Consider the following 27,478-nt stretch of genomic DNA (forward strand, 5'->3'; position numbering starts at 1 on the left):
GGCGTTCAGTCGCACATCCACAAGCAGAAAGTCAGCATTTAACACACAGCTGACCGGTTGAAAACTGGAGCAAAAGCAATTGATCAAGTGACCGGAAGTAGGGTCGCCGCCACGCTATACATGCGCACGTTGGTTCCAGTGACGCAAAACATGTAATATAGTGCCTGCCGCCTGGCACGGGGACGTGACGGCACGAGAGTAAAGCAGGAGCACTGAAGCCGAGAACATCTCATTCTCTGAGGGAGGGGTGGTGTGTTGCCAGTACGCTGGTCATATTAACTCTCGCCAAAGGACGACGAAACGACAGCGACGAAGGAAGCGTGAACACGACATTGTAGCAAAAAGGCCTTTACAAGTTATTCACGCCAGAAGACGAAGAGAGTAGCGCAAATAGGCGAATATAGTGCAGCAAAAAAATTTGGCTGGCGGTTAGATATTCCCTATTGCGATATTTGGGCCTAAGGACTCACTCGTGGGTTCTCTCGATGGCAGCGATGATGAGCCTCTGCGTCGGCGGCGCGAAGTGCGTGCCAGGAAGGGACCGCGCTACCCGCGTCTTAGGCAGGGAACGCACACCATCTCGCGCACGCCCCCTCACGTTTTCGCCTGCGTCGCGCACACTCTTGAGGCGCCACGGCGAAACGCCCTCCCCTCCCAATTTCACGACACTCCCCTCCTTTGCTTTCTTCCTTATTAGGTGTTGCCATCGTTCAGTCGGTTAGGACGACGACGCGGCTTAGTCCACAGACGGCCGCCAAAGGGCTGCGCCCTAAACGCCATTAATAACAAACACCAGCCCCACGACTGCAAAGCACCAAGCTGGTTTTCATTGCCCCTTTGAAAGATTCGTTGAAGTGATGCTATAGTGTGCGCTCTGATGACATCTGTAACGAAAAAAGGCCTTGCAGGAAAGCCAACTTCTCTGACGATGATGATGAATGATCGTGGCTGAAGTGAACGAAAAAAATGCTTTCGTGGCCGGAATGAAACGCGGGTGCATCGCGTTATGTTGCCAGCGTCTGTCCGATTGCCTCATTTCGACATGGTCTGAAGTGAGCCGTAAATTAAAGCAGTAGACAAAGAATCCGTCACGGGAAAGCTTCGCGTTCAACCGTCAACCTCGCTAGACTGAAGGTTGCATAATTTTTTCTGTTTGTTTGTTTCGTGGAGAAAATCTGTAACATGCATGAGGGCAGCCAGTTATACCTTCTCGACTTCGTATTTTTTGTATTCACTTTTTTTTATCGTTCCCGCTATGCCCTTCAAAAAATCTTTTCTCACGAATTGAAAGGGATTACGTGTTTAGATGCTGAATTATGCGTTATGTGAATAGACAGCGTGCCGCCCAGTAGTTGCTCCTGATAACGGTTTGATTGTATCGATAGACGTTTCGTTTCTTCTTCGCGTGAGGGTGATGGGGCTACGTAGATATTTGAATCGGCTATGTTCTGTTTGCGTTTGCTTTATTGCTCATAACTTTTATATATCTCTAAGGAATCGATGTGGGCAAATTATGTGCAAAGGTGCACACTATGCGTTTTCCGCACATAAATATCTTCCCATGGTTGTTTCTTCTGTTTCGTCAGTTAGTGCATCCTACAGAAGAAGTTTTGTGCTTTTTTACCGAATTCATGTTGATTCGTGTGAAGCCAATGTTTTGGATGCCTATTTCATCACGCCAGTTGCTTTAAAGAAAAGCTTTATACCTCTACCCCACAAGGGTTCTTTCGCGACCGTTGTTGTCAACAGAAAACTCCCGCCAAAAAATGAAAGAATTTACTAGCACCGTCACGAATCGAACCTGGAACCAATAGCGTAACAAAGCGAGAGCCCGTTGTTTTACCAAATTGCTACGAGTCCATGCGGAGTCGCGAAGACAGGTGGTGGGCTCAGTAAGCACATCTACGAGTTTACCACCTGCATTCTCGCTGAATGCCACGTGATAGCGTCACGCGACCTCACGCACCGCTCTGCGCTCCGTCCGCAGCACGTCTAGTGGCCTTGTGCGCGCCTTGCGTGTGTTCTACAAGTTACAAAAATTATTGAAGCTCACACCAACGCATGGCATATCACTTCTAGTACGCCTCAAGTGTTCAGTAAATGTGCGATGTTCACGTAAAAAATCACAGCTCCTTGTCGTCCGCCCTCACGCCAAACGACACATCAACGAACACACACAAATACTCCTTGATGGCCAGGCCATCACTTCAAGCCCCACCGTCAAGATCCTGCTCCTTCATCTCCATGCCAACACCGAGAGTGACGTATCATTGCAGCGCCTCATGCGCAACATCAATCAAATAGTACACATGATCAGTCGAGCTGCCACCAAGAAGCGAGGCCTGAAGACATCTGATACTTTTCAATTTATTCAAGCTTTTGTCCTCTAGAGAATTACTTACGTCAACCCCCTGTCTTCTTCTCGGCAATGAGTACATAAAGATGCTTTATATAATGATTAAAAAGGTGGTTGAGAAGGCCATTGGTCTTCTCCTGAGTGCGTTCACAGAGAGGCTTCTTAGCACGGGGCTACACAACACGGTGGAACAGCTGATAGAGGGCGATCTTTCTAACCAGAAGCTCAGAATGAGCAGAGCTGCGGTGGGTTGCCGCATCCTTCACCTGATTGGCTGGGCAGCACAGAATGTCCCTCCGGTTGATGTACTCCCGCACCCTTGGTGACATGAACCAGAGATGCCCCCTTTGCTTGGAATAATGAACCCCTCACACGACGAGAGTAGCCCACAAGCACGGGCTCAAACGTTCAACTCCACCCTCTGTGGGAATCATGCAGTTATCTACACTGACGCCTCTCAACATCGAGAGCAGTAGTACGCCATCATTGTGGCTACCTCGAGAACCAACCTCCTTGCGTGTGCCTCACTCAAGACCCAAGACATGATGGCAGCAGAAAAGGCAGCCATCGCCTTGGCTCTCACTCAACCAGGGTTTCGGATGGTAGTAACCGATTCCTAACAAGTCTCCCGGAATTACCAGTCGGGTTGAGTGTCCTGACCTGCAGTGCGTGTGCGAAAAAAACTCTCCAAACGGCTCCATTCAGATAATCTGGACACCCGCTCACGCTTTTATGGAGGGCAACGAATACGCCCACCAACAAGCCTGCGCTTCCCGCCCCCTTCCCCCCGTGCTATGGAGCTGCACTAGGACAGTCCCCCGCTTGTCTCCTTCAGGGACACAAAATGCAGCATTATCGCCTTCAGAGATAGACCTTCCCTTCGCCTTACCCTGACCTTTCCAGAGAAAAACAAACTACCCTACCGCACATACAATCCAGCTCCTTCCCACACCCGACGCGTCTTCACTTTTTAGGAAAGCGGAGGCGTGGACTCGGTGAGGTGATTTGGCTCTCCTACATTTATGGGGGTGCGCAAGGCCCGTCCGGAACTGGAGTGGAAGCGGTGACGGCAAGCGACCGCACAGGCGCTCGGTCGTGTTCCATCTCGTCTTATCGCGCGGCGCGCGGCTGCTGACGTGCTAGTTCACTGATGATGATAGTGGTGAAAGGATGCGGATGATTGCGATCGCGATGATGCCGCTACAGGGCTCCCGCCCTAGCGCGTAGCGCGTTAAGATGACAGATGTATAACAAGCGTGGCGGGAAACAAACTATGTACAGGTATGCACAATTTGTCCGTTGTCAGGAAGAGTCCGTGGGCAGGCAGTGGTCAAGTGGCAGGGGTTGACTAACGGCACGGTCCTGGTCGTCGGCGAGGTAGCGTGCGGGATGTGGGGACATCTCTGGCGGACGAGGCTGGGAGTGGAGGATGGGAAGAGTTGACGTAGGGTGTAGCAGCCCCGAAGAAAATGTGACGCCAGCCGCGGCCGCTGCGTAGACAAGGCGTTGTTTGCAGAATGGGCGCTTTACGCGCAGCCTTTTGTGGCGCAAGTCCACTGGTGTTTTACTGCCAGGACCAGCACGCCTATAGGCTTGATGGCGACGTTTTGAGGACTGGTTCGGGTGCAGCCTCGTTGCGCGGGTTCGAAGCGCCCAAGTCACGGAACGCCGATGATGGGCCCAAAACAGTAGTGGCCGTTTACAGCACGTGTACAAAAGAAGCGGGTCAAGATTGCGATGAGGTCTCGTAAGAGTGCGTCTAAGAAGTGCCAGCGATAAAACTCGTTTCCGCAACGGGCGCTTAAGGCGTCGATGGTGACGTCGGCGTTGAGTTTCACGAACGCACTCCTGGTCATCGTGAACGTCGCGGTTTACGAGGTGCTCTCGGGGCGTTTGATGCGGAGCAGAAGTCGTCCGCGAAGGGGGGCATGATGTACGTGACACCGGAGTCAGGCCCTAATTGCAGTGGAGCCGGGCATAGCGTCAACGTCGTGGTGGACTTCACGTGAAACGCTTGCGTAGCTGGCGACGAGGATCGGCAAGACTGCACGGTCACGGAGCAAAGGCAATCACCAGAGCTCTCGCCTGGGGTAGTAAAAGTGGTCGAGGCGGGCTGTGACTGGTGGGTTTCCGTGACCTCGTCCGCTGGAAGTGCCGTAGGTGTAGGTTCGGCTGTTTCAGCATTGTTTCGCTCACCAGTGCCTTCGCGTGGCGTTGCAGAAGCGGGCGAGGCGGGAGGTGGTCAGTGAGCGCGTGCGATGCCGTCGGGTTCAACTCCTGGGTGGGGCAGGTGGGGCTGCCGTGCTGCAGATGGAGACCAAGGTGTCGGCGTCGGTGGGAGCGAACGTCGCTGTGCTGGGTTGCACAGAGGGTACCGTGTGTGGCGGCGTAGTGTGCGCGAGCCGTGCGGGTAACTCGTGTGCTCCATGCGGCGGCAAAGCGTGCGCAGACCGTGCCGGTACCTCATCTGCTGCAGGCCGAAAGCAGTCGTCCCCGAAGCCGTAGTGCGCGAGCACGGCAGGGCGAAGGTCATCGTAGGGGGTGGCGCTGTGCGGTGGGAGGACGAGGACGCAGCGGAGCTCGAGCGGAAGCGTCTCCCAAAGGATGGAGTTCTTCAGAGGCTGTACAGTGACGTGGTTGAGCAAGAGGGTAGCCTCGAACTTGAAGAACCATCCTCTGAGGTGCCGTGGCTCGAACGCTGGTATCGGCGGGTCCCCCCACGTCACCATGTCGGTGTGCCGCTGGCCGGGGATCACGTCCGGGTCACCACTTGTAGGAAAGCGGAGGCGTGTACTCGGTGAGCTGATGTGGCTCTCCTACATATAGGGGGGTGCGCAAGGCCCGGCCGGAACTGGAGTGGAAGCGGCGATGGCAAGCGACCGCCCAGGCTCTCTGTCGTGTTCCATCTCGTCTGATCGCGCGGCGCGCGGCTGCTGACGTGCCAGTTCACTGATGATGATAGTGGTTAAAGGATGCGGATGATTGCGATACACCCGAATCGCTACGATGCTGAATGTAAGTATTGCACAGAAGTAGGAACCCTCCACCACATAATCGGGGTGTGCGACTTTAGCCCTGAGCAGCCTCCTATTTCCGTAAACTACCCAAAAAGAAAAATAAGAGATGCTGCTGTCCCACCCCTGTCTGCCTGCCCAGCTTCAGTTGGTGGACAGAGCACCATCGGCGCGGCTGAAGTGAAGAAAGAACCACTCCCATGGGCCGCACTATGGGCCGTTCAGAAATCTCAATAGAAGTACTTCCTCCTGCTCCTTCTCCTCCGCCTACTCTCCTCCACCTCCTCGCTCTTCTTCTCCTTCTTCTCGTCCTCCTCTACCATCTCGGCTGCCGATCTCGTCGCCTCCATCCGCGGCAGCAGAGATGGAGAAGTGAGATAGTCTAACACCGGGTTTGAGCTTCCTTTAATTTTACATAAAAAGTTACCACTCAGGTGCTACACCATTACAACACAACCAACTACCGTTCATGCATCATAATTGATTTAGCCTTACCAAGAATATCTTTTTGAAGTAATAAAGGGTGTGGTTAAGTTCATTTCACTTCTCGTTGGTTTCACTATTTGTAGAGCGACGTGACTGAATTTAAATGACGTCGCAGGAGTAATCGTTGTGGTTACTGTTACAGTTTTTCTGTACAACCACATCCACTGGGTGGATTGGCGCAATTTTTCTACAACCCGTGGATGCGAGCTGCGTGGTAGTGCATAATCAATGCCTCTAAACCCGAAAAAATACATGTGAAGGATGTCCTTGTTCTTCACGCCCTTCGTCTAATTTGTTTTCGCTCCTAATTGTTTTGTTTTGATTAGAATTTTTTAAAGTATTTATTTTTATTTCGGATATATTGCCTTCGACTTGCAGACTACATTGTAGTGCTTTGCCAGCTGTGCATTGCCGTAAGGGCCTTGCAGGGTTAGTGCTCTGGGGCACCCCGAAAAGGACGTCTACAGCGCATAATGAGTCGACTACGTACAAAGCCAACTGCGTGAAATCTCTTTGCAGTGACGGCAGCCTAAAAACGGTGTGGTGCTGTGCCCTGACTGTGCTGGCGGGTGGACTCATCGCCCTGGCCATCGCTTTTTACATGTACTTTGTATATTGTAAGTGTTTGGTACTGTATAACTTGAACGCGAGCATGCATATTTCCTCGACTTGCGTGCATGGTCTGACCGAATTTAGTTGCTTTTTATTTCGCCTGCTCCGAACGTCGATGTGATTGGGCAGCGGTTTCCAAGATAAAATTAAAAGTTAGCTTTTTTTTTGACGAGCATTCAGGTTACCTTTCTGATTCAGCTACAAAAATAGGCCATTTGAAATTGGCACACGTTTTACGCCTGCTTTGTAAAGACGCTTGTTGATAACATTAAGGGGTCCGCTTTCTCAGGTGAACATAACTAATTCAGTATTCGATTGGGCGTTTACGAGCGCTCTGGAGTTCGAGCGCTCCAATTACCTTCGGTTGGTGCTTTCGGAGCGTCAGCCTCCGAGCGCTCCCGACCGCTCTGACTTCGAAGCGATAGCGTGGCGCGATCTGGCCGGGAGCACGGGTCACGTGACACGAAACGCCGCGGGTTACCCGGTGGCATCCCGCGCTGGCTGCACGGTGGCGCTACTGGCGCGCTGCTCCGGGATCGCTGATGCATCCGGTTGGAACAGTGCCTCTCGCTCTCCGACTGACAGCCGCCTCGGCATCTGGCAACTCCCGGCCAGAGGACGGGAGCGGCCAACCGAATACGCCATGAAAACTTCATCCCTCCGCGTTGCGACAACCACCTGCCATGATGTAGTGTGTTCTGACGACACACTTTCCGCAGCAGAAGACCAACGTTTTCTGCGAGCTTTGAACGCGCGCTTTTCAGGACTGACTCGTTTAGGAACAACCTGCAGAAATTTTAATACTCCTATGGTCCCCTTGGTTTGCTATTTTGGCTGCATGAGGCTTTGACACCATTGTCTGCATAAACAGCATCTGTTAATGCCAAAGCAAAGTGCTCCCGTCTGAAAGCTGTTGCAACAAACGTTTTTTTCCACGAGCATAAAACTTACGTCTCCTTCCAACTAAGAAATTTCTCATGGCTTCACGATGCCCCAGCCCTTTCCCTGGGTCCAAAAATGCCTACCATTTCTGAACCGAAACGATGTGCCGTAAGATGTATTAGTCCAAACTATCTTACCGAACATCTACTAAAAGCTGTTTCATATAAAAACATTGCCACCTCTTCCATTGCCTGTTTATAAATACTGATCGGCAACAATAAGGCAACACAGACAGTGTTTTTATTACTCGACTGAGAAAAATGCGTGGGCCAGTAAAGCGTTGTCCCTAATGCTGGGAAGCGAACATACCTGTCACAGCAAAACAAAATCTAGGCACGGGCGTAGCAGAATCATGGGTCGCAGATATTGAGTACAATTGTATATCATGGCGACAATATCCCAAGAAAAGACGAAGAAGAGAAAATAGAAAACACTATCATTTGAAGAGTTCCAACATTTAAAGTTCGGGTGGAATGTTCATTTTTGTGGCTCTCAGCAATGCGAGGTGACCTTCACCGAGCTGCGCTGCAGGGTTCCACGGCTTGATTTCTATCTGTTCAGATCAGAACTTTCACCTACAGAACTATGTGTGCGGTGTCAGGTCCCCGAAACAATCGAACAATTTTTTCTCGACTGTCGCCGTTTCTCAACAGCTAGACAACTGTTTTTGAAGGAGCCGATTGAGCGGTTGGTGTTGACTTTATCGATAACACTTATACTATCTATTGGCGCATCAAAGCTGGGGTTTGCAAGAAGGGATATATATAATTGCATTCAAAATTTTCTTTCTGCCTCAGGTCGTTTGAATTGCTAAACGGTGGTGATTAATGGGTAATTCGGGTTTCATTCTTAACTAAGTTTCCTTTTACACCCTCTTTCCGGAAATAAGTATTTTGACGTCGTCACGTTTTTAACCCGTTTAGCCCTGGCCAATCCCCCCTTGTGGGTACGTGCCAAAATATTTGAGGACATCATCATCATCATCAACAAACCCGGCGCTCTTGTCCCCACGAACACACACCAACTCACCCAGTTTTCTGCGCTTCTATAACACTTCCTAATGACCTTATTCTGGCGTCTACAAATTTTACAAGATAGCTGAGGATTCACCAAAGGGTGTCTTTACATTGTGCGTGAAAAGGTGTGGGTGAACGCGCAAACGTGTACAAGCTATTTTCCATTTCCGTATCGTCACAACAAAATGACCAGTAAAAACATAAGGAATAGTTTCATTGCGCGGGGTTAGTGTGCGGCGAACACTAAAGTACTTTCCCAGGCTTAGATATTAGAAACGCGGAGAAATTAACGGAATCTCTAGTATACGAGAAAGAAAGCCTCAATATAAAAAGGCATCATTAAATGATATTTGAAATTTACGTATGGCTGACACACAGGAATCAGAACCTGGCATTGTTTTACACGAAAACCTTATCTGGCGAAGGGAGTCTAGAGGCGTTGTTCGAGGAATTAGATGGCATTAAATGGGATGTAAGAGGACATAGCGAGGTAAGGAGGGCTGGTGAAGCCTTTACAGTGCTGGAAAAGTGGCACGTCCTGTGTTGCCGTGGTCTATTGGACAGAAGAGAATTGGGCGCGGGATTTCTGGTCGATAAAAGGATGGCTGGCTACATAAACGAATACTATAGCACTAACAAAAGGGTAGCCGGTCTAGTAACTACGCTTATGAGGTACATAATCAAGGTGTTGCAGGGCTACGCACCTACATCCAGGCACGATGACCAGCCGGTTAAACGCTTGTATAAAGATGTGGAAACGGCAATGGCTAAAGTAGACACAGTATACCATAGTAGAAGAGAAGCAGGCTGGAGACGAGACAGTTGTGAACTATGGTGTAGGTTGAAAAATTACGAGAGGGTACTTAATAGTAGAGTTCGATGAAGGTCACAGTCTACGCATCAAGAATACCTTCTGCAAACGGGTGAGCCGGAAGTGGACGCAAAGCAGCACGAATGGGGAGCATAAAAATAAAATAGACTTCATACTATGCGATAACCCCGGCGTCATGCAGGATGTCGAAGTGCTTTGAAGGGTGAGGTGTAGTGACCACCGCATGGTAAGATCTCGAATTGGGCACGATTTGAGGAGCCACTGTAACAAGCTAGTACAAAAGAAGCCGTTCATCAAGCTAACCGTAAGGCGGAAAGTTCAATAATTCAGAATCGCGGTGCAGAACCAATATTCAGCTCTAACCGAGGAAGAAGACTTTACGGCACAGGGAGCCAGTGACTGTCCCACTCGCATTATCACGGAGCCTGCAGTAGAGGTCGGTGGTACGATCGCCAGACAGGATACTGGCGAGCTTTCCCAGAAGGCGAAATATTTCATTAGAAAACGGCAAAGCATCCACCCCACCTGTTGGAATAGAACTAGCGGACCATTCGAAGTTTATAAATAAGGGTAACACAGCTGACATACAGACGTATGATATGGCGAGAATTGAGCCTGCTGTAAAGAATGGGGCTAGCGTGAAAGAAGTGAAGAGACGTGTAGGTATGGGAAAAATCAGATGTATGGAGTAAAAGACATCAAGACAATGTCATCAAAAATAGGGATGAAATAGTTATAGTAGTCGAGGAGTTCTATAGGGGTCTTTACAGTAATCATGACATCCAGGATAATACCTTACGAGGAAGTAGTACACAGGACGTACACATTCCACCAGCAACGTCATGAGAAGTAAAGGCGGCTGTGAAAGAAATGCATGGTGGCAAAGTACCTGGTGAGGATCAGATATCAGCAGACCTCCTTAAGGATGGCGGGAAGATTGTACTAGGAAAACTGGCAAACCTGTATACACAATCCCTAATGACCGCTAGTGCACCGGAATGGTAGAACGCGAACATCATCATAATCCACAAGAAATAGACGTGACAAAATTACAGTCCGATCAGCTTACTTTCAGTCATCCACAAGGTACTACCAAAGTAATCTCCAACAGAATTTCTGCCACCTTAGATTTCAGTCAACCTAATTACAGGCAGGGTTTCGTAAAGGATATTCAACAATGAACCATATTGAAGCGACCAACGAGGCGATAGATGCATGCGCTAAGTATACAAAACCCCTATATACAGCCTTCATAGAATATGAGAAAGCATTTGACTATGTCGAAACCTCAGCAGCCATTCTGGAAATGGCGGATTCAGGGTGCAGACCAGTATTACGTGAGAATACTTGAGGACATCTACTATGGATCCGCAGCTACAATCGTACGTAAGGAGAGCAGCAAAATACCAGGGCGTCACACAAGGAGACACAATCTCTCCAATGCTAATCACCGGATGTTGGCTAGGTGTATTCACGACATTGGATTGGGAAGAGGTTGGCGTAAGGTTATGGGAGAATAGCTCAGTAACCTAAAAATTGCTGATGGCGTGGCCTTGCTATGTAACTTGGGGGATGAATTGCAAAGCATGATTACGCACTGGACAAGCAGAGTAGAACCCCCGTCCTGAAAATTACTATGCAAAAAACAAAGTAACGTCGGGAGAGCACAAAAAGGCTTGAGATAGGTGGCGAAGCAGTGGAAGTGGTAAGCGAATGTACTTAGTCCGAATTGTGACCCCGGATTTCAACCATGAGGCAGAGGTAATTCGAAGGATGAGAATGGGGTGGAGAAGTCACGTAGCCAGGATTTGTTTTCGGTAGGGGGGGGGGAGGGAGGCAGACCTAATTGTTCGAAACACTCTTTCCATGGCAAAAAAAAACAATTTCCCAGAAATAAAGAAGGCGCGTATTTATTAGAAGAGAACGACAACAAAGGGGAATGCAGCGCAAGAGGCGAGTTATTCCGAGATGGAAAGCGTTTTTGACACTGCAGTGAAGCTAGTGCGTGTGCACTTTCCACCCAATCTCCACCAAGAAGGACCGTACAGAGCCAGTGAGGAAAAAAGGAGTGACGGGGGGATGCAAAGGAATCGGGCGCCTAATCAGGGAGATGTGCGGCATATAAAAAAAATTGTCGGACGCTTTCGCTACCCAACTTGTCACTCTCTGTCTCAACAACAGGCCGGCGGGAAGAACGTGAGCCATTTTATGACAGCAATTTCTAAAGAAAAAACAGACATATTTGGGAAATCAGTTTTATTGAACACAAAAAGGCAAAACACCGATGCTTTCGTAATCACAGTTCAAGTCCGGAAAAGATAAGCGGGGCACCATGAATCATGTTTGCTCTGAGTGAAACAGCATCTTCCATATGGAAAATACTTCGTCCAAGCCTGCTCAAAAGAAGCTTGCGTGCTCCCTGTCTCATGTGGACATTAAGTTTTTGCAGAGGCCATTGTGAAGGCCATGAACATTTTCTGCACAACAAGATGCGTTTAGACAGGCTGTACCATTCCGCCGAGAATAGAGAATAACCCTACAAAAAGTGAGGAAATCATCTGGACGAAGGTGAAAATGGGGGTTTACAGCTTCATTAGCTAGACGCAAACGGCTGATCAAACGGCATCCCGAGATGTGTAGCCCTCGGTGTATGCACTCTCACGGTATGGCATACTAAGTCCACGTGATGTGAACCTGTCCCTGCTTTGACAGGACAGATGCTACTCTACCGGGAAAGAGATGCACAAAGTCAAATAATTGATCTGGCCCTTTCAGCCACCGCGTCACAAGGGATCCCGGCGGATTGTCAGAAGGTAGATTGGGGGTCCAGACAAAAGCTGCTACCCCCGTCATCTACCTGACGGATGCAAATAGTCACTTCTTTCTTTCTTCACCTTTCCGCACAGTCTACACACTGCGTGCAGCCATTTCACGCCCTTTTTCATTCCTGCTCTACTGTAGTTCGGTCCACCGCTTTCGATTTCTCTTGCGGAAATGTCAGTGCTAACATAGGTACGCGCGCTGATTTTTCGTAAGGAAATCCTGCTGTGTACGCGCCCAAAAGCACATCAGACGTGTTCTACCCGAAATAAATTCAGTTATTGAATATATTGAGTAATTAAAGACGATAGCACTCATAAGCACTACAAGTAGATGGCTTCCATTCAATACCACTGTAGCAAAAAGTAGGCTGTTGGAAGAATAAAAAAGGGCCGAAAAATCTTACGAGCCGCCATCAGTAGCCGGGATTCTCCACAAAGAACATGCCGAATGATTAACACCGCCATAAGAAAAACTAAGGCGGCTGCAAAGCTGAACAGTCGTAAGGCTTCACTAAGGCTTCACTACCTGTCGAGCGATTAACATCGCCTTCAAAACTTAAGGCTGCTGCCACGGTGAACAGTAGTATTGTAAAAATACACGATTGAAACATGTCCTATCGCATCAGCAGGTTGTTGCACATGGCCGCCCGAAGTTAAAAATAAGTTAAAAATAGTAAACAGTAGCAAGTAAAGTGGTAGATTCTTCGACTTGACCCTCGCAGTTCTTGCTGTCTGCGGTTGGCACGTTCGTGTCACCAAAACTTGATTAGGTCCGCAGTGTGCTAAATACCGCCATCTTGAAAATCACAAATATTTCACGCCAATGTCCGTGTCCCTGAGGATAAATGTTGATTTTTTTATGGCTTGCTGTGATGTGGTATTATTCTCGTATTTGACTAACCAAAGGCGTGGAAGGAGGCTCTGACACTTCATGTAGCCAGCTACATCCGCATGCTGAACTGTAGAGCCATCACATCGTCTAGAGGTTGTAAAGAGGCCGCAGGCAGTGGACATGCGTCACACAAATAAAAGTTAACAGTATATCGCTTCTACAGCTAATGCCACCTTGCATAAGACGTTTGCATATTCGGATAACGGTTCTCGCTTTCGAGGAAAGAATCTGTTTTAGCTTATAGGTTTTGTGCGGTAAGTTGTTCATGTAAATCAGAAATAATCGACCATTGCACCAGGTATTCTGTTCAATAATGCCATCACCAGTTTTCACACGTCAGCAGCAGTTCGCCCGAATCGACTCATTACGGATTATACATTATATTTTGACAAGAAGGACAGACTGTTCAGGAATGGCATAGCATAAGTGCCTTCAGAAGGCGGGGGCGCTGCCATGAGCACGTTTTCATGTGAAGTAATTGCGACGTGTTGTGCTTTCCTGATTGAGCAGTCCCACGACCTTTTACAGTAGCCCAATGAAGCCCCGTTCATGTCGTTGGAGCCGAACTGGAAGGTGTTTGAACCATTACCTAATTGACTTCTGTCCATTTGCCTAAACTTCGTGCAAAGAAACGTGCAAGTACAAAAGGACAACGTATTGCTTTTTTCCTGCAGTCTACCGAGATGGCGATGAAAGCTTCGGCACATGGATGACAGGCGCTACCATCACGACTATGACCACCGACTTCACCACCGACTTTACCATCGACGACATTACCGAAGACTTCACCAACGACATTACCAGCGACTCTACCGATACTATAACAGACGAATCTACCGCGGCCCCGACATTTTCCACCCGAACGAAGGGTACGAGACAGAAAACGCTTTTTTGTAGTGTGATATTCTTGTAGACAAAGTCCAGGTCTGGAATCTTAGTGTTTGTTAATTCGCATTGGTGAACAGATTGTACTTATTTGGGGTTCTCAGTATTGTCACGATCTTTCCGCACTCAACGTTTTTCGTTTACCAAGTGAGCAGTGCATATTAAAAACGCCTGCGAGCAATAACAACTTGACGCAAGCTCTGAAGGTTGCATTGGGTCCCTTGTCGACATCGAGAGTACCGGGGCATACATTAAAGCCCCTAGATTTCAGGATGACGACAGGTAGTTTGCCACATTTAGTGCCCCTTCCATAATTCACTCTCTCGGGCATCATCACTCCGGCAGGCAGTCTGCGGTATATCACTTGTGCAGCACGCGAATTTCTGAAGGCCTAGCCTCGTGACGTTGAACTTGACTCTGACAGCCAACCACACACGAATAAGCGATCTCCATTGAAAGGGAATAGTGTCGGCTAAAAAGTAAAGCGCAGATCTTAAGCCTTGTGCAAATGGCTCTGCGTCAAAAGCCAATCGCCACGAGTTAGGCAAGCTGGAACGGTGATGAAGCCCAATCACCAGGGAGCGCATCCAAACCCTCCGCAAAAGCGGCGCCCTCTGCGTCGCAGTAGAAAGTTACCCCTCAACGTCACTAGGCTGCATGGAGGACAGAATGTGCCGAGAGGCCCCAAGTAAATCGTCCAGCTGGTGGAAGATGATAGCAGAGCCCGTGGGTTCCTGACCACTGTCTGACGGGACGAGGTCACTGCAACTCCAAAGCAGTGACTCCATCTGAAAAAAGAAAAGAAAAACCTTTGGTCAGCATCATAGTTATCATAATCATCATCACGATATTTCTAGATGCATTACGAAATTTTGTACAACGGTGACGTTGTTTTAAGCGATACCTAAGGGTCCACAAGGACTCCACAGAGCAGAGTGTTGCTTCGTTCCTGCGGCTGACTTCAGATTCGTTTCGCCGCATCTTCGGGCTTTCGCGCAGTTTGTGTGCACCACCAACTGCTATGTGAGCGAATTTCACGCTAGGCACGCGGCCGACTTCGGTCAGATTAGGCCACGTGTCGTGGCTTCTTCGGCGTAGCATGCCCTGGGGCCCTAGCAGATGTTATTTCAGAGGAAGTAGCGGCGGAAGAGGCGAGCCGTGGCGGAGGTTGTTGGCAAAACGTCGAGCATGTCTTAGACATGCTGGCGCAGCTGGGGAGACTAATTAAAATTGGCGCCAGTGCCTCTCCTGACGATTGTGTTCTGGAGGCTATAGGAGCCTGCCACGACGCCATCCTTTTCTCGCACGTCGCTACGTCCCGCCGCACGAAAAGAATAAAGAACCTCGCCTAAGCCCAGTTCTAGTGAAGTGGCTGCAGAGGCCGCTTTTGTAGCAACAACTACCGTTCTTAGTATCACACACCAGGCAGCACACAGACGGCGCAATCTGTGGGAACGGCGTGTTAACTGCCTAACTATTGCGGAGAGTGCAGAATGTAGCCAAAGTTCAACAGTGAACGCGCACATTTTCTGGTAGCATGCACTCTTTTTGTTTCCACCTATTCCGTCACTGGATCCCTTAACGAATGACCATTTAGACGTTCTCCCTACTTAACCGTACGAGAAACTCGCGTTATGTTTTTTGGGATTGATAGTCATCCTGATAACTCACGTCGTTTTCAGGTTTTGCGCCTGGTGTGATAGAGCTTCCAAATGCTCACTCATTCAGCAATGATTTCCTGACAGCGGCGTTTCATTTGCCTGCAAATCCCATTTCGTTAAATTGCTTCAAGCGCAAAGAGCACTGCTATAGCACATTTTGCTATTCCAATTATTTTCCCTTTGACGACTCAGCAATATGTCACAGCGCACCTAAATAGCGTTTCCAGCAAGCACTTGGACTGACCTCCAACAAGGGACGCTAGCGCCGCACTTGCCATGACTGGCCTTTAGCACGGGGCGGTTTTGGTTTCTGTCATAGGCTGCCATGGTGCTCCGCGAAGTGTGGAGTCCGAAATTGTGAAAGCCACGGGGAAAACCTGTGCCGCAGTCGGATGTATCAGGTGCGATTGGGACGTCCGGGAGTGGGACGAATCGCATTGGAATTCTCACTGGCCGCAACTTCACTAAGACTGTCCTTGTGGGAGGCCTTTCGCAACGCACCATTTTCCATAGGGTGAGCGGGACACGGAGAACCGGCTGCGCTGCATTGTCATTCTCCAATGAATGAATTTTGTCCCATGAACATCGACCAGGCTTACTTTTTCAGAGCGTAACGGAAGGATGCCGGCAAACGTAGTGTAGTACGCACCAATCTGCCTTGTCACGCTTGCTCTGAAGCATGCCTCCTGTGGTGCTTACGCGTGGGGTGCGTGTTTTGGCAGCGAAACAAGTTAGCCTGAATGTTTAAGCCGATCAGCGTGGTGTCGCCCAGATTATCTTGTAGCTTTTGCTAGCGCGTATCAGCTTTTGCACGCAGCGGAATATCTAGCCCCGCGTCACTTAAAGTGCACGAAACGCCTTTCATCGCACCGCCAGCGTTTCAGGAGTGCGGCAGTTCGGAGTTGCCGCTAACGTATCCTCCTTAAATACTCGTGACGAGCGCGGAAACATGGCTTCAGTAAGCATTACACGTGCCTTGTCGTGCTGCACACATTATGCGCATTGGCGCAACCAGAGCAAAGCCGTACCGGCAGTTGCGTTGCGGCGGAGGCTGGAGCTTCGACGTTATTTCCGCACATGCTCACGTTATAAGTGGGTCAACCAGTGCCTCAAAACCACTCCCTTACATCAGGGGTCGGCTCCCTTGCGAAGGGGTGTGTACAGTTGCACGAAGATGGCACGGCAAGAGACGGACGGCGAATCGGAGTGGGGGCTTTTCTAAAGCGAAACTTTAGTGACCTCACTGACGCCATTGTACGCCAGTGCGCCCTGCACGAAAACCGCGGTTCTCTATGACGATGAATGATCGTGGGTAGGTGAAAGAGAAAAAACGCTGCCCATGGACACAATCGAACCTGGGGCCGTCACGTTATAAAGCTGGGGTCTATCCGACTGTTTCATTTTGACATGGTCGAAGTGAACGCCAGGCAGCAGGAGCCGATTTGCTGCATACACCCCAAAACCAAACGTTAGGCCTACGGAAGGTACACCTGTGGTGTGGGCATACTAGAACAATGGTGCGTACCTTCACAGTAGCACATACTCGCAGAGTGCGATTGGCCAACCAAAGAATCCAGCACGAGAAAGCTTCGCGTTCAACTGTCGTCGCCGTTAGCGGGAGGGGTGCAATCGGTTGGAGCTGTGAGTTCGTCGAATTAACTGCCTACGCTGCTCATCTAGAAGTCGATATACTTGTAGTGATTTGGGTATAGTCGCAGCGAGCGGCGAAAAATTGCGACAGAATAAAAAAATGTCCGCGCTGCTTGTCCAGCGTAATATTAGAAAAAAAGCTAGTATTGCCGCAGCTCTCAATACTGCCCATATTACGCCCACATCAGCGCATAGATGCCGTTCATAAAATCGTTCTCTGCAGGACGTGACAGAAAGGTGCGTTGGGTAAAATAATCCACGAAATGCTAAACAAAAGAAGGCGACAATATTTTCGTAGTCGTAAAGAAAATGCTCTGTCATTTCTCCCCCCCCCCCCGGAATGGGTAACATTCAAGACACGAAAAGTATTACCTGATAAATACCAATCACAGGAAACGCACTTGAAGTTTAAAACTAGATCCCTTGTCTTCAGCCATCCGGGGCGTTTTGCGTTACGCCGGTGGGAAAATCGTAGCAACGTATGGCGGAAATCTTGGATCTGTTAATTCTCTACCACCAGCAAAATGTGCACTGCGTATTCTTACCCTCTAGGCCAGCTACCGTGTTCTTCCTCTGGCGACATGTTAAAAAAAAATTTACACCTATCTTCCACGGGCGGAATTGCAGCGATACTGTTACAAGTGGAGGATGCGGTAGAGAAAAATGTATTTAAAATATTCACCCTATTTACACGAGGAAAAGCTGCGCGGCCGCCAACATTCACAATGCCACACAAAAAGTCCTCGTCGTCTTCCTCTACCAACTCTCGTCGCTGAACATCCTCGTTTTGGTTGTGCAGCATTCCCTCATATCTACATCATTCGTAGTCTACTAGTTTGCCCTGTGGCAATTTGTAACTGAGAATTTTTTTCACCCAACGCACACTGCATATTCCTCGTGTTTGCTGTCATGAAGAGATGAACATGCTAAAAATCGAAGGAACTTCGTTTCTAAAGGAAAATTGGAGTAAGTATTTTCACAGTACACTACGCAAGACTTCTTGCGCACTCCACAATGTCACTGTAAACACCAGCGTTGTCTGCATGGCTATGCCCTGCGTAATTCGCAAACAACTACGGGACGGCACAGCAGTCAAGTTGCGCGATCCCTTTTGGGGGCAAGGAATTCTCGCATGTGCTCTTCCCGAGTAAGGACTCGCAAACAGCAGCGTCCTTACAACCCTTCCCGCGAAGAAGGGTTGTAAGGACGCTAATGACAGATGCGATGGACACGTGGGGCAAAACTGCAAGCTGGTGTTAAAGTGGTAAGTAACGTAAAGCCACGCTTGGGCCTTGTACTCATATTAAAAGCTGTTTTCTGCATGAAGTAAAATGATCAGGGCCTGTCATGTTACCCTTACGACGTCTTTAAGGGGGAGAGCCTGTTAGCTACGTGAAAAACATCGCGACTTGGCGGGACGCAGAGTAGAAGACACACACGCGGCGCTGTCAGCGTCGTCTTTGTCTTCTACTCTGGGTCGCGTTAACTCGCGCTGCTTTCCACATTTTTAACATCCACCAACCAAACCACTTGCTTCCCGTTGAAAGAGAAACCTGAGTGCGATGCATTAAGGTTCAGACATGCGCTGATTCCTCATCTAGGAGAAAGGAGCCATAAATCACCATTGAAGGGCAACTACATTCGTATCATACTGCGGTCACTGATAATAATGCACACGGCATCCGTCTTCCTTTCTTCTTCTGTCTGTGATCTGTTCTCTTGGGCTTGGTTGTTTCGCTACGTCCGACACAAGTGTAACAACCCACGAAGCGTGCACTTTATGGACACGCCGGTGGCAAGCGCATTGGAGCAATTCTACATGTTTGACCCTACTTGCGGCACTAATTTCCCCTTCATTCATACTCCGCCGTGATGGCATGACCTTGAAAACGTGGAGCACGCCCGAGGCCGTTCTCGCAGGGTGCTCCAAGTTGTCAGCAGGCGGGTTTGAAATCCATCGAAGAGCAGTACTTCTCGTAGCAGAGGCGCTGGAGCAGGTCCTGGAAGGGCAAAACACGTCTTTGCGGTAATTCTGTTCGGCAGCAAACTCAAAACCTCGGTGTGGAGTCTTTCGGTACACAAGCACAAACGGGCTGACCAGTGCGTTTTTCAAGGAGGTCTGTATCGATTCGTCGGCGAACAAGTCCTCCACTTGTGCCGGAATATTTCCGGACTCGTGTGAAAATGCATGGCCTTTAGCGGGAATCCGTGTCTATCTTTGGTGATGCTGCGGTGTCTGGCAGGGAGAGGCTCGAGTTACTAAGAAGTCTACAAAAAAATGACTGCAGCTTGCTGAGCTAACCCTGAAAAAGATAATATTCTTTTTGTCCGAAGGCTGCCTTTGTCTACGGCTGTGATCCCGCTTCCAGCTTTTTCCGTTCCGAACGGGTCGCTCTTCCTCCGTCTTCTCTCGCGTGGCATTCGGGACCCTCTCCAGTGAAGCAGCTCGCCGGGCGACCTCCTCCCGGTGGTGAGACACCACTTGCCCACGACGGCTCAGAACCTCCGTCACCATGCAACACTCGTTCTGGCCTCGCTCTCCCACTTCGCCAATCTGGGACACTACAGCGAAGAGAGTATCCGCGAAGCCGGCAGCGGCGGATAGCGAGTCACGTGATGAATCGCTGATGGTATCCCGCAACGGTGGTTTAATAAAAGTCAAATCCCCCGCGACGGAGAAACGGCTTGACGAGGTTAGTGAAATTTTGCTTTCAAAAATTCACTGTAGCGCCTGAGAAAAGCCTTTAACCCTTCCTGTTTTCCTTCCAGTAGTACAAGGTTCACATCGAGGAGTTCAACAGTCTTGCAGGAACGTCGTATACGCATGCTATCGGTGACAGCCATTACGTCACGTCCTTCTTCAATTTTGGGGGAATGCTAGAGACGCGCGTGTGTTTACATCAGGGTGTCCGACCGGATTTCTTTCCGGGTTCAGTTTGGCTTAAGTTAAAGCCTTTCGGGTACAGTTCCGGGTTCCGGGTACAGTTTCGGGTACAGAACCATTTCGCCCGGTTCGAACCGGTTCAAAGTGGTTCAAACGGGTTATAAAGGGTCCGGAGAAAAAAAAAACAAGTTTTGTGTGCTGCGTTTTTTTTGCACTGTCAAGTCGCTAGAAAAACAAATTCTTAATGTCTGTTTGCGCAAATGTTTTGTGTTGCAAACATGAATCTTTTCCATGTGAGGTCAACGATTACAACCCCAGATGAACTGAAATAAATTGCTCACAGGGACACTTAAGGCTGGCAATGTCTGTTAATTGTCACTGTGTGTGTTAACCATTACTCTTTGTTCTGCCAGTTTCTTTTCTAATAATTTACTTTCGCTCATTTTTATAATTGAATTTCATTTTATTCTGGCGCATAAATCCGCAGTATAATACCCGCAGTTGTTTCGCTGAAGAAACAAAAAAATGGCTACCGATTGGAATGCTCCGTAATGCGAAATTTGAGTACAGCGCAAACAGCAGTCTTCTCGGCGACGGTGCATAGCTGCTGAGTCTCAGGAAGTGATCGTGTCATCAGCAAACGAGCGGTGGCGTGCGGTATTATCTCATACGGCGTTTCCGCGGAGAGAGCACGTCTCGCGCGGCCTCGGCATAACGCGCTCCCCCTCGCATTTTCTCCACACTTTTGTACTCCGCTTTACTGCTCGCTCTATGTTCGTTGGTGTCTTCGTTCTGCCGGTTACAACAAGGCAAACGCTGAGCGGCTACGCGAAACCACAGGAGCGGGCGCCTAAGAGCTTAGCTCTAAACAATGACCCGCCGCGGTGACGCCTTGTAACACACTCCCCACACCAGTGAGGGTTCGCACCTCGTCTCCAAATTACGCACCCTCGCAGCAGTCTTCTGGCAAGCAGACATGTAGCCTGCTGGCCAGGGGCCAGTGATGCGGTGCCGCGGATGGCCGCCCTTCCTCTTTTGCCTCCCCGTTGTAGCGTCCGCTCTCGAATCTTCTGGCAATGGAGAGCCTCACTGCAGGCTGCCCATCGCCCCATTCACCCGCAAAGCAGACGACCCTTTTGTCCACCATCGTTTTTGGTAGCATCGAGTGCTACCGTAGTGCGGCTTTGCGAACCCCCTCCCCACTGGCTGGCTCGTGACGGGCCGCACCTCGTCTCCAAATCACACGTCCACCCCGGAAGCTTCTGCTGCAAGCAGGCAGTCAGACAGGTAATTTATTGGCATGCGGGCAGCCTATATGGAAGGCAGGAAACCCCTGCAGGTGGCAATTATTTCGCACAGTCAGCCAAAAATTCGCATTTTAAGAAAACTGTTTGGTCTTCTGCGCTTTTCATGTACCTATAGTTCCAACGACGGTTCATTAGCAGATCATTAGCAGTGCGAGAAGTCGAAAACTGTCCGGCGTCCGCGCCAGTTTTCACCTGCAAAGCGTGGTAAGTGGTGTTTACAGCGATTTCATTTTCCCTACCTTCCCGTGCGAAGTGCGCTTTCATTCTCCCCCCTTCACGGGCTAACAGACCGCACAGAAGGAACGAACGGCTATAATGCCTCACTGAATGTAGAAAACAAGGACAATTGAAGCTTGCGAATGACACTTCAAGGGACAGGCGACAGCGACGGTGTTCTAGTAACGGTAGTAGCATAGTGAATTCAGAAGTAGTATTACGGTCTGCATTTCCACAAAAATGCAGATTTGTCGAAAGTACCACATGTAATCGTTATAATAGCGTAAACCAAAATAATTCATGGGACGAAATTTTGAAAAGGAAAAATTACAAAGAACAAATACTTTCACAAAAATGATCCGACAAAATAAAAATATCTGATTTTACATTTCTCCCTAGACCGAAGAATAAACAAAAAACTACCGCGAAAGAACGTTGGAAATACCTATAAAATAATGTAAATGGACCAACTCTGCAGTATGCCTTCCATCGTCGAAAAACCCTTATTAGCGAAGTAAACGCACTTCATCGCTGTACTGGTATATATGTTTGTACTATTGGTGAACAGATATAAAAGAGAACGCAAAAAGAAACAAATATTCTAATATTTTTTGCTGCTCATAGAAATCTTTGGCTGCAAAAATCTCACCGTCTATAAAAGCGGCGTAAGCGGCATTAGAAGCTCATTATGTGAATTTCTGCAGATTTTTTTTCGTTCAGTTTTGTTGCTTCCTAAAACTTACCCCATTTTACAGTGCAGTGAAACCTCGCCAATTCGGATGTTACGGTACGGAAGAGATTGTCCGACTTCTCGGGAGTACAGCCATTACACCTAAATGATGCATTCAAAATCAGCAAACGTTCTTTTTTAGTTAGTCACTGTCGTTTACTGACAATACAAAAGTGTTCGAAACAGAAGATAGAAAATACAATGTCATGGTCACCTGATTTGTGAACTGGATGATGGCTACAGAGATGGGCACTTTGCCTTTTACTTGATTCTGAACCAGTCCCATGTGTTTTGCAGCGAGTGCCTGCGAGGTGTACACAAACTCGTTCGTATCCCGTCCCGATATCGAAGTTCTCATCTCGAAGATGAGCCTTTGATTTCTTCTGCGAATCCTAATTAGCTGAACGCGGCCGCGGATGGATGCCCTGCTTTTTCTGAACCTGAGCTCGGCTGGGAGTTGAAATTTACTAACTTGTGGCCGAATCTCTCCAAATAATTGGGGTTTCGGCCTTGGAACAGCGCGGAAATCCGAAGGGACTAGACGACGCGTCTAAATTACCCGAAATTCCGAATTAACGGAGGGGGGGGGGGGTGAATTCAGATAAGATCGAACAAAGTTTGACTGTTAGACCTCTTCAATTTTCTGAAACATTTTTATATCGTGCCGTGGTTATTATTTTCAGATTGACAAATGCGGTGCCAAGTTTTTTTTTAAATTTTCACACTCTCGTAGAGCAGTAAACACGCGGCACAATTTCCCTGTACAAGAAGTCCTGGTGATGTAGAGGACTCCGCGGGGTTTGTGTCTCACTGCTGTTTGTATATAACTGCCTGTTCGGACCAGAATGAGTAGCGGATATGGATTTATTGTTTAATATGTACTTGACGCTCTTCAGAAGGGGGCACGGGTTTATAAAATTAAACACATTGAAACGCTTGCACAGTATCACACCCCATGTACATAGGAATTATGAAGAATAAGTCATGATATGTTGCCTCCGAATATACGTTTCTCAATGCAAAAGAAAACTACAGAAGATGGCAGTACCTAATGCAACCTGATGGTATATACGTACAACTTCACAATAAATTCAAGGTAATAAGAACCCGATGGCTTGTGGAACTACAGACTATACATTATATTTGGCGGTGCTGTCAGGCTAGCGGTAAAAATATCTTCAGACGCGAGGTATAGCCCCATAATGAAAAAGTGAACTAGTTTTGAAGCCACGGAACCGGTTCGGAACGGTTCCTTTGATTCGTTCCGGTTAGGGTTGAATTCCAAAATCGCGGAAAAAATACGGGCTCGGTTCGGTTCCGGTTCAGGGCAAAAATTCGTTTTCGGTTTCAGTTTTTGGGGTCTGTTCTGGTTCGACACCCTGATTTATATACTTATGCTCCTGAAAATAGAATACCAAATCTTGGGCGTTGCGTTGTATCAAGCACTCAAAGCCTCTTGGGAAGGCGTCACTGCGATGAAGCAAGAGGCAATCACTGTTAGATCTCCCCAGTAGCGTCGGTGTTAGAAACAGCCTCTTCGCCCTGGACGGAGATCATCAGGCATGCACGCCGGGGCTGGGTGACGTAGTCGTCGGTGACCATGAGGGCACTGCGAGGTCGTGGGTTTAGTTTCGGTGTCATAGTGCAATGGGCTGCAATAAGTTATTGACTTTGCCTGACCGATTACTAATACTCGCTGTCTGTCAGAAAGGTCATTTGTAGATAACGTAGCAAGGGCAGCTGGAGGGTATGACGCACGCAGTAGGCGGCGTCGTGCCATTTAAGGTAACGCGTGATACTCGTGTCACGTGACGTTACGAGATGGCCGCCTCTTGTGGTTGTATGTGTAAACCATCTAATTTTTAATATTGCTCTGCTTCGACTAGAATGATTCGCTCATTACTGGGCAGTAGGCGCACGTTTTTAGGCCATGTTTGTTTTTATGGCACATAAGCAACTAAGGCCATCATGCGACAAAAGATAGGTCGTGCGTTTGCTTATAGACAATGACTAAATAGTTTTTAAGACGCTGTAAACTAAAAACATAAGAAATGTAAACTAGAGCACGGTCTCCTTACAGGTAACTGGAATGGAAAGGAACCTGTTCCAGCTGAACTGCTTGAAGATTTTTCTCGCGATCCCGAGTTTTGCACATCCGAGTATGGTGTGGTTTACCCTCGGCTCGTATTTACATTCTTCACATCTCGGTCTATTATGTTTTGTGAATAGAATCTTGTGTAAGATACGCATGTACAATGGGGAGGCGACATAAAAGCACTTCAGTGAGGAGTTCTTGATGTCTGCATCGTTCCCGTTCTGCTAAAGTGGGCTTAACCAGGTGGAGGTTTTGTTAAATACATTATTCCACGAGGACAGCCGTTTTGCCGACATAAGTTCCGTTGAACGAACATGAAGAATCTTTACTATTTTATTGTCCTATTACTGGATTGTGCGCCACATGGGGCTGCTGTCTCATGTCTATCCGTTTCCACGTGGTTTGGAAACCAAGACTGCACTTTGTGTGATTGGGTTCAGGCGGCTACTGTATTGGATGTTAAGTCTCCTATTCGACGGGTTAAACAACGTTGGTTAACCCACTGGTAGGTACCCAATGTATTTGTAAACAGCTTGTTTACAACACAGAGTAGGCTTATCGCTGTGTTATTTTCATGCCCATTGAATGTAGCTTTCTAGTACCATGTTGGCGTCCCTCTTTCGCGTGATTCAGTGATGCCGTAGTGCGAGACGCTTTTACTTTTGCATACTAATCCGCTCCTTTCTAACCCCCTCAATATTCATTAGTGAGACCTCGCAAGCAGTATGTGTAGGATCAGGGCTGTACCCTGACTCACCTTTACAGCGTACACCGTAGTATAGATTTGTTCCACCGCTCGGTCTCTTTCATGCTGTGCGCACTCGTCCGTTTCTCACTGCATAGATTGGATCTTTGCAACAGCGAGCCTCATTTTATCTTCTTCTAAGCTCCTTCCACTGTTGAGCGTTTCGTTTGTCCCCTACATTGTAGTCGCTAATTTTAATAACGTGCACTAATAAATTTCACTGCTCCGCCAATTAAATTTTATCCCCCCATTCCATTACATATTGTGACCATGCGAATATTTTGGCCTGCAGTTCAGCCTTCCGTTTCTAGTCGATCTCGTTGACTGCAAAGCGAAGGCGCCTGTTTCTTAATTACCTCATCATCTTCGCGGGCCGCAAAAAAAAATCCGAATGATTTAGGATACCTTGCTGTTCATCTGCATTGCAGTACTACCTGCCCCGGCATAAGAAGGGGAAAAATTTGTTGAAATATAAAACGTCAACCGTAGAGCGTTGAGTATATTTATTCTTGCTTTCAGTGGGTAGTCAGAGCTAGATGTTGTTTGATTTTAGGCTGGATGCACGTAACCAATTTGAGAATAAATGTTCCAGTCAGCGTGAGACTCTCGGCTAAATGATTCATAGATAAACTCCCGGCTTTCAAATTATTGCTGTGCGCCACAGAAGTAGCGACGTCCGAAATGCAATAAACGCACCTTGGAAACAAATGTTGTAGAAGTGAATTCTTTCTCTTAAAAAGGGCCGGCTTCCCTTCTGGTGACAAATTGGCCCTTCAAGTAGCGACGTCCGAAATGCAATAAACGCACCTTGGAAACAATTGTTGTAAGTGAATTCTTTCTCTAAAAAAGGGCCGGCTTCACTCCTGGTGACATATTGGCCCTTGAAAGCACCCCACTTCTCTGCTGCTGTTACAAAACAATGTACGCGTGCCTAAATCCGAGGTAAAACTTTCTGTGAACCACAATATTGTGTTGAATAGGAGCTGCATATCCTCTACGTTGACAGATTGTGCACAAAAATTCGCGCACTCCTGCGTCGCCTTTGTACCCCGCCTAAAAGAAGTCCAGATACCAGCTACGTGGATGCAGGTTCATACTGGATACGGTGTGGTATATAGACAATTGATGTTGTAGTTGTACATACCGGGACAGTAATGGCTTTGTTGTGTTGTAATTGAGAACACCTCATTCATTTGACAACGCAGCAGCAACGCCCTTCTGCCTCTGTGCTGAAGAGCACTTCCGAGCCAAGAAAGTGCAATTTCTCACAGCATTTTCTGTTTAGGTGTGTCGCCTCCCATACAGTTTGAAAGCTTATCGTGTATTGCCGGGAGGGGCTGGCAGCATACGCAGCATTTTCTATCTCTGCGTCTTTCCAGAAGTGCGCCGGGTTCTAGATGTTTCTGCAGCTTTCGCAAATCGTGGCCGTTTGGCTGGCAGTGATTCCTTCTGTGGACGCCTAGATGAATGTGAGGTCATTTGTATTTTGTAGAGCCATCAACGAAAAATTACGGATTTGCTAGGTCTTTGTAAGCAAGACGCTGGTGCCTCTGCACAGGGACAATAGCCTATAAAGTCGACAGCATGGCCTCACTCGATGCGTGACTGCTGCGCAATTTATCCCGTCATAAATTAAATAAAGATCTGTGATAATGATTCATTGATGCTGCATGTGTAACATTAACCGATGCACTGTGTGAGATCATTGCAGTGTTCGTGTCTTTACAATAATGCATAGCCACCTTGCCTGCCATTTTTGTGGTGAAGTAGTTACCGGCGACAGCATGTTATATTGTGAACAAGACTGATCAGGCGTGTTTTTTCCCGCAGCACCCCAAACATCCAAAACGACCGAAACGACGCCCAAGCCAAAACTTACAGAGAAGCGTACACACAAGTCTACGCAGAAGCCTACAGAGAAGCCTACACAAAAGCCAACAGAGCAGCCTACACAAAAGCCTACAGAGAAGCCTACAGAGACGTCTGTACCTAAAACTACCTCAATTATGCGTAAGTTGTGACACATTTTTTCATATGCGTGTTGCGAAAGTGAAATGTTTCAGTATAACAACGAAAGACGCATAGTATCGTGGGACGTCACTAAACTCTTGGATATCCGAACGAAGCGTTGTGCACCGCGACTTTCCCACCGCGGCATTTCCTTTGCTCCCAAGTGAAGTGAAGACTATATCAAGGTGACCCCCCCCGCCCCCAAAAAAAACATCTGATTTTAACAAATCTCTATGATGTAACTAACTGAACTAATGACATTAACTTGGGGCAATGTGAAAGTTGTGTAGCCGTACTTTAGTTATTGTTCAATACGTAGCCTT

The 27,478-nt window shown here is 48.2% G+C and overlaps 1 protein-coding gene across 1 annotated transcript in view; it reads left to right on the top strand.

Annotated features, from left to right (window-relative positions):
* Positions 1 to 27,166, top strand: part of LOC144139989 (uncharacterized) — a 94,446-nt gene extending 67,280 nt beyond the window's left edge. The window contains exons 4-6 of the mRNA XM_077672205.1: positions 6,376 to 6,473; positions 13,647 to 13,841; positions 26,976 to 27,166. Coding sequence (XP_077528331.1) covers positions 6,376 to 6,473; positions 13,647 to 13,841; positions 26,976 to 27,166 — 484 coding nt within the window. The remainder of the gene's footprint in view (positions 1 to 6,375; positions 6,474 to 13,646; positions 13,842 to 26,975) is intronic.
* Positions 27,167 to 27,478: the final 312 nt, after the last annotated feature.

Source organism: Haemaphysalis longicornis, unplaced genomic scaffold (genome assembly GCF_048455015.1).
Source record: "Haemaphysalis longicornis isolate Haplotype H1 unplaced genomic scaffold, Haemaphysalis longicornis Haplotype H1 scaffold_5, whole genome shotgun sequence".
Taxonomy (NCBI): Eukaryota; Metazoa; Arthropoda; class Arachnida; order Ixodida; family Ixodidae; genus Haemaphysalis; species Haemaphysalis longicornis.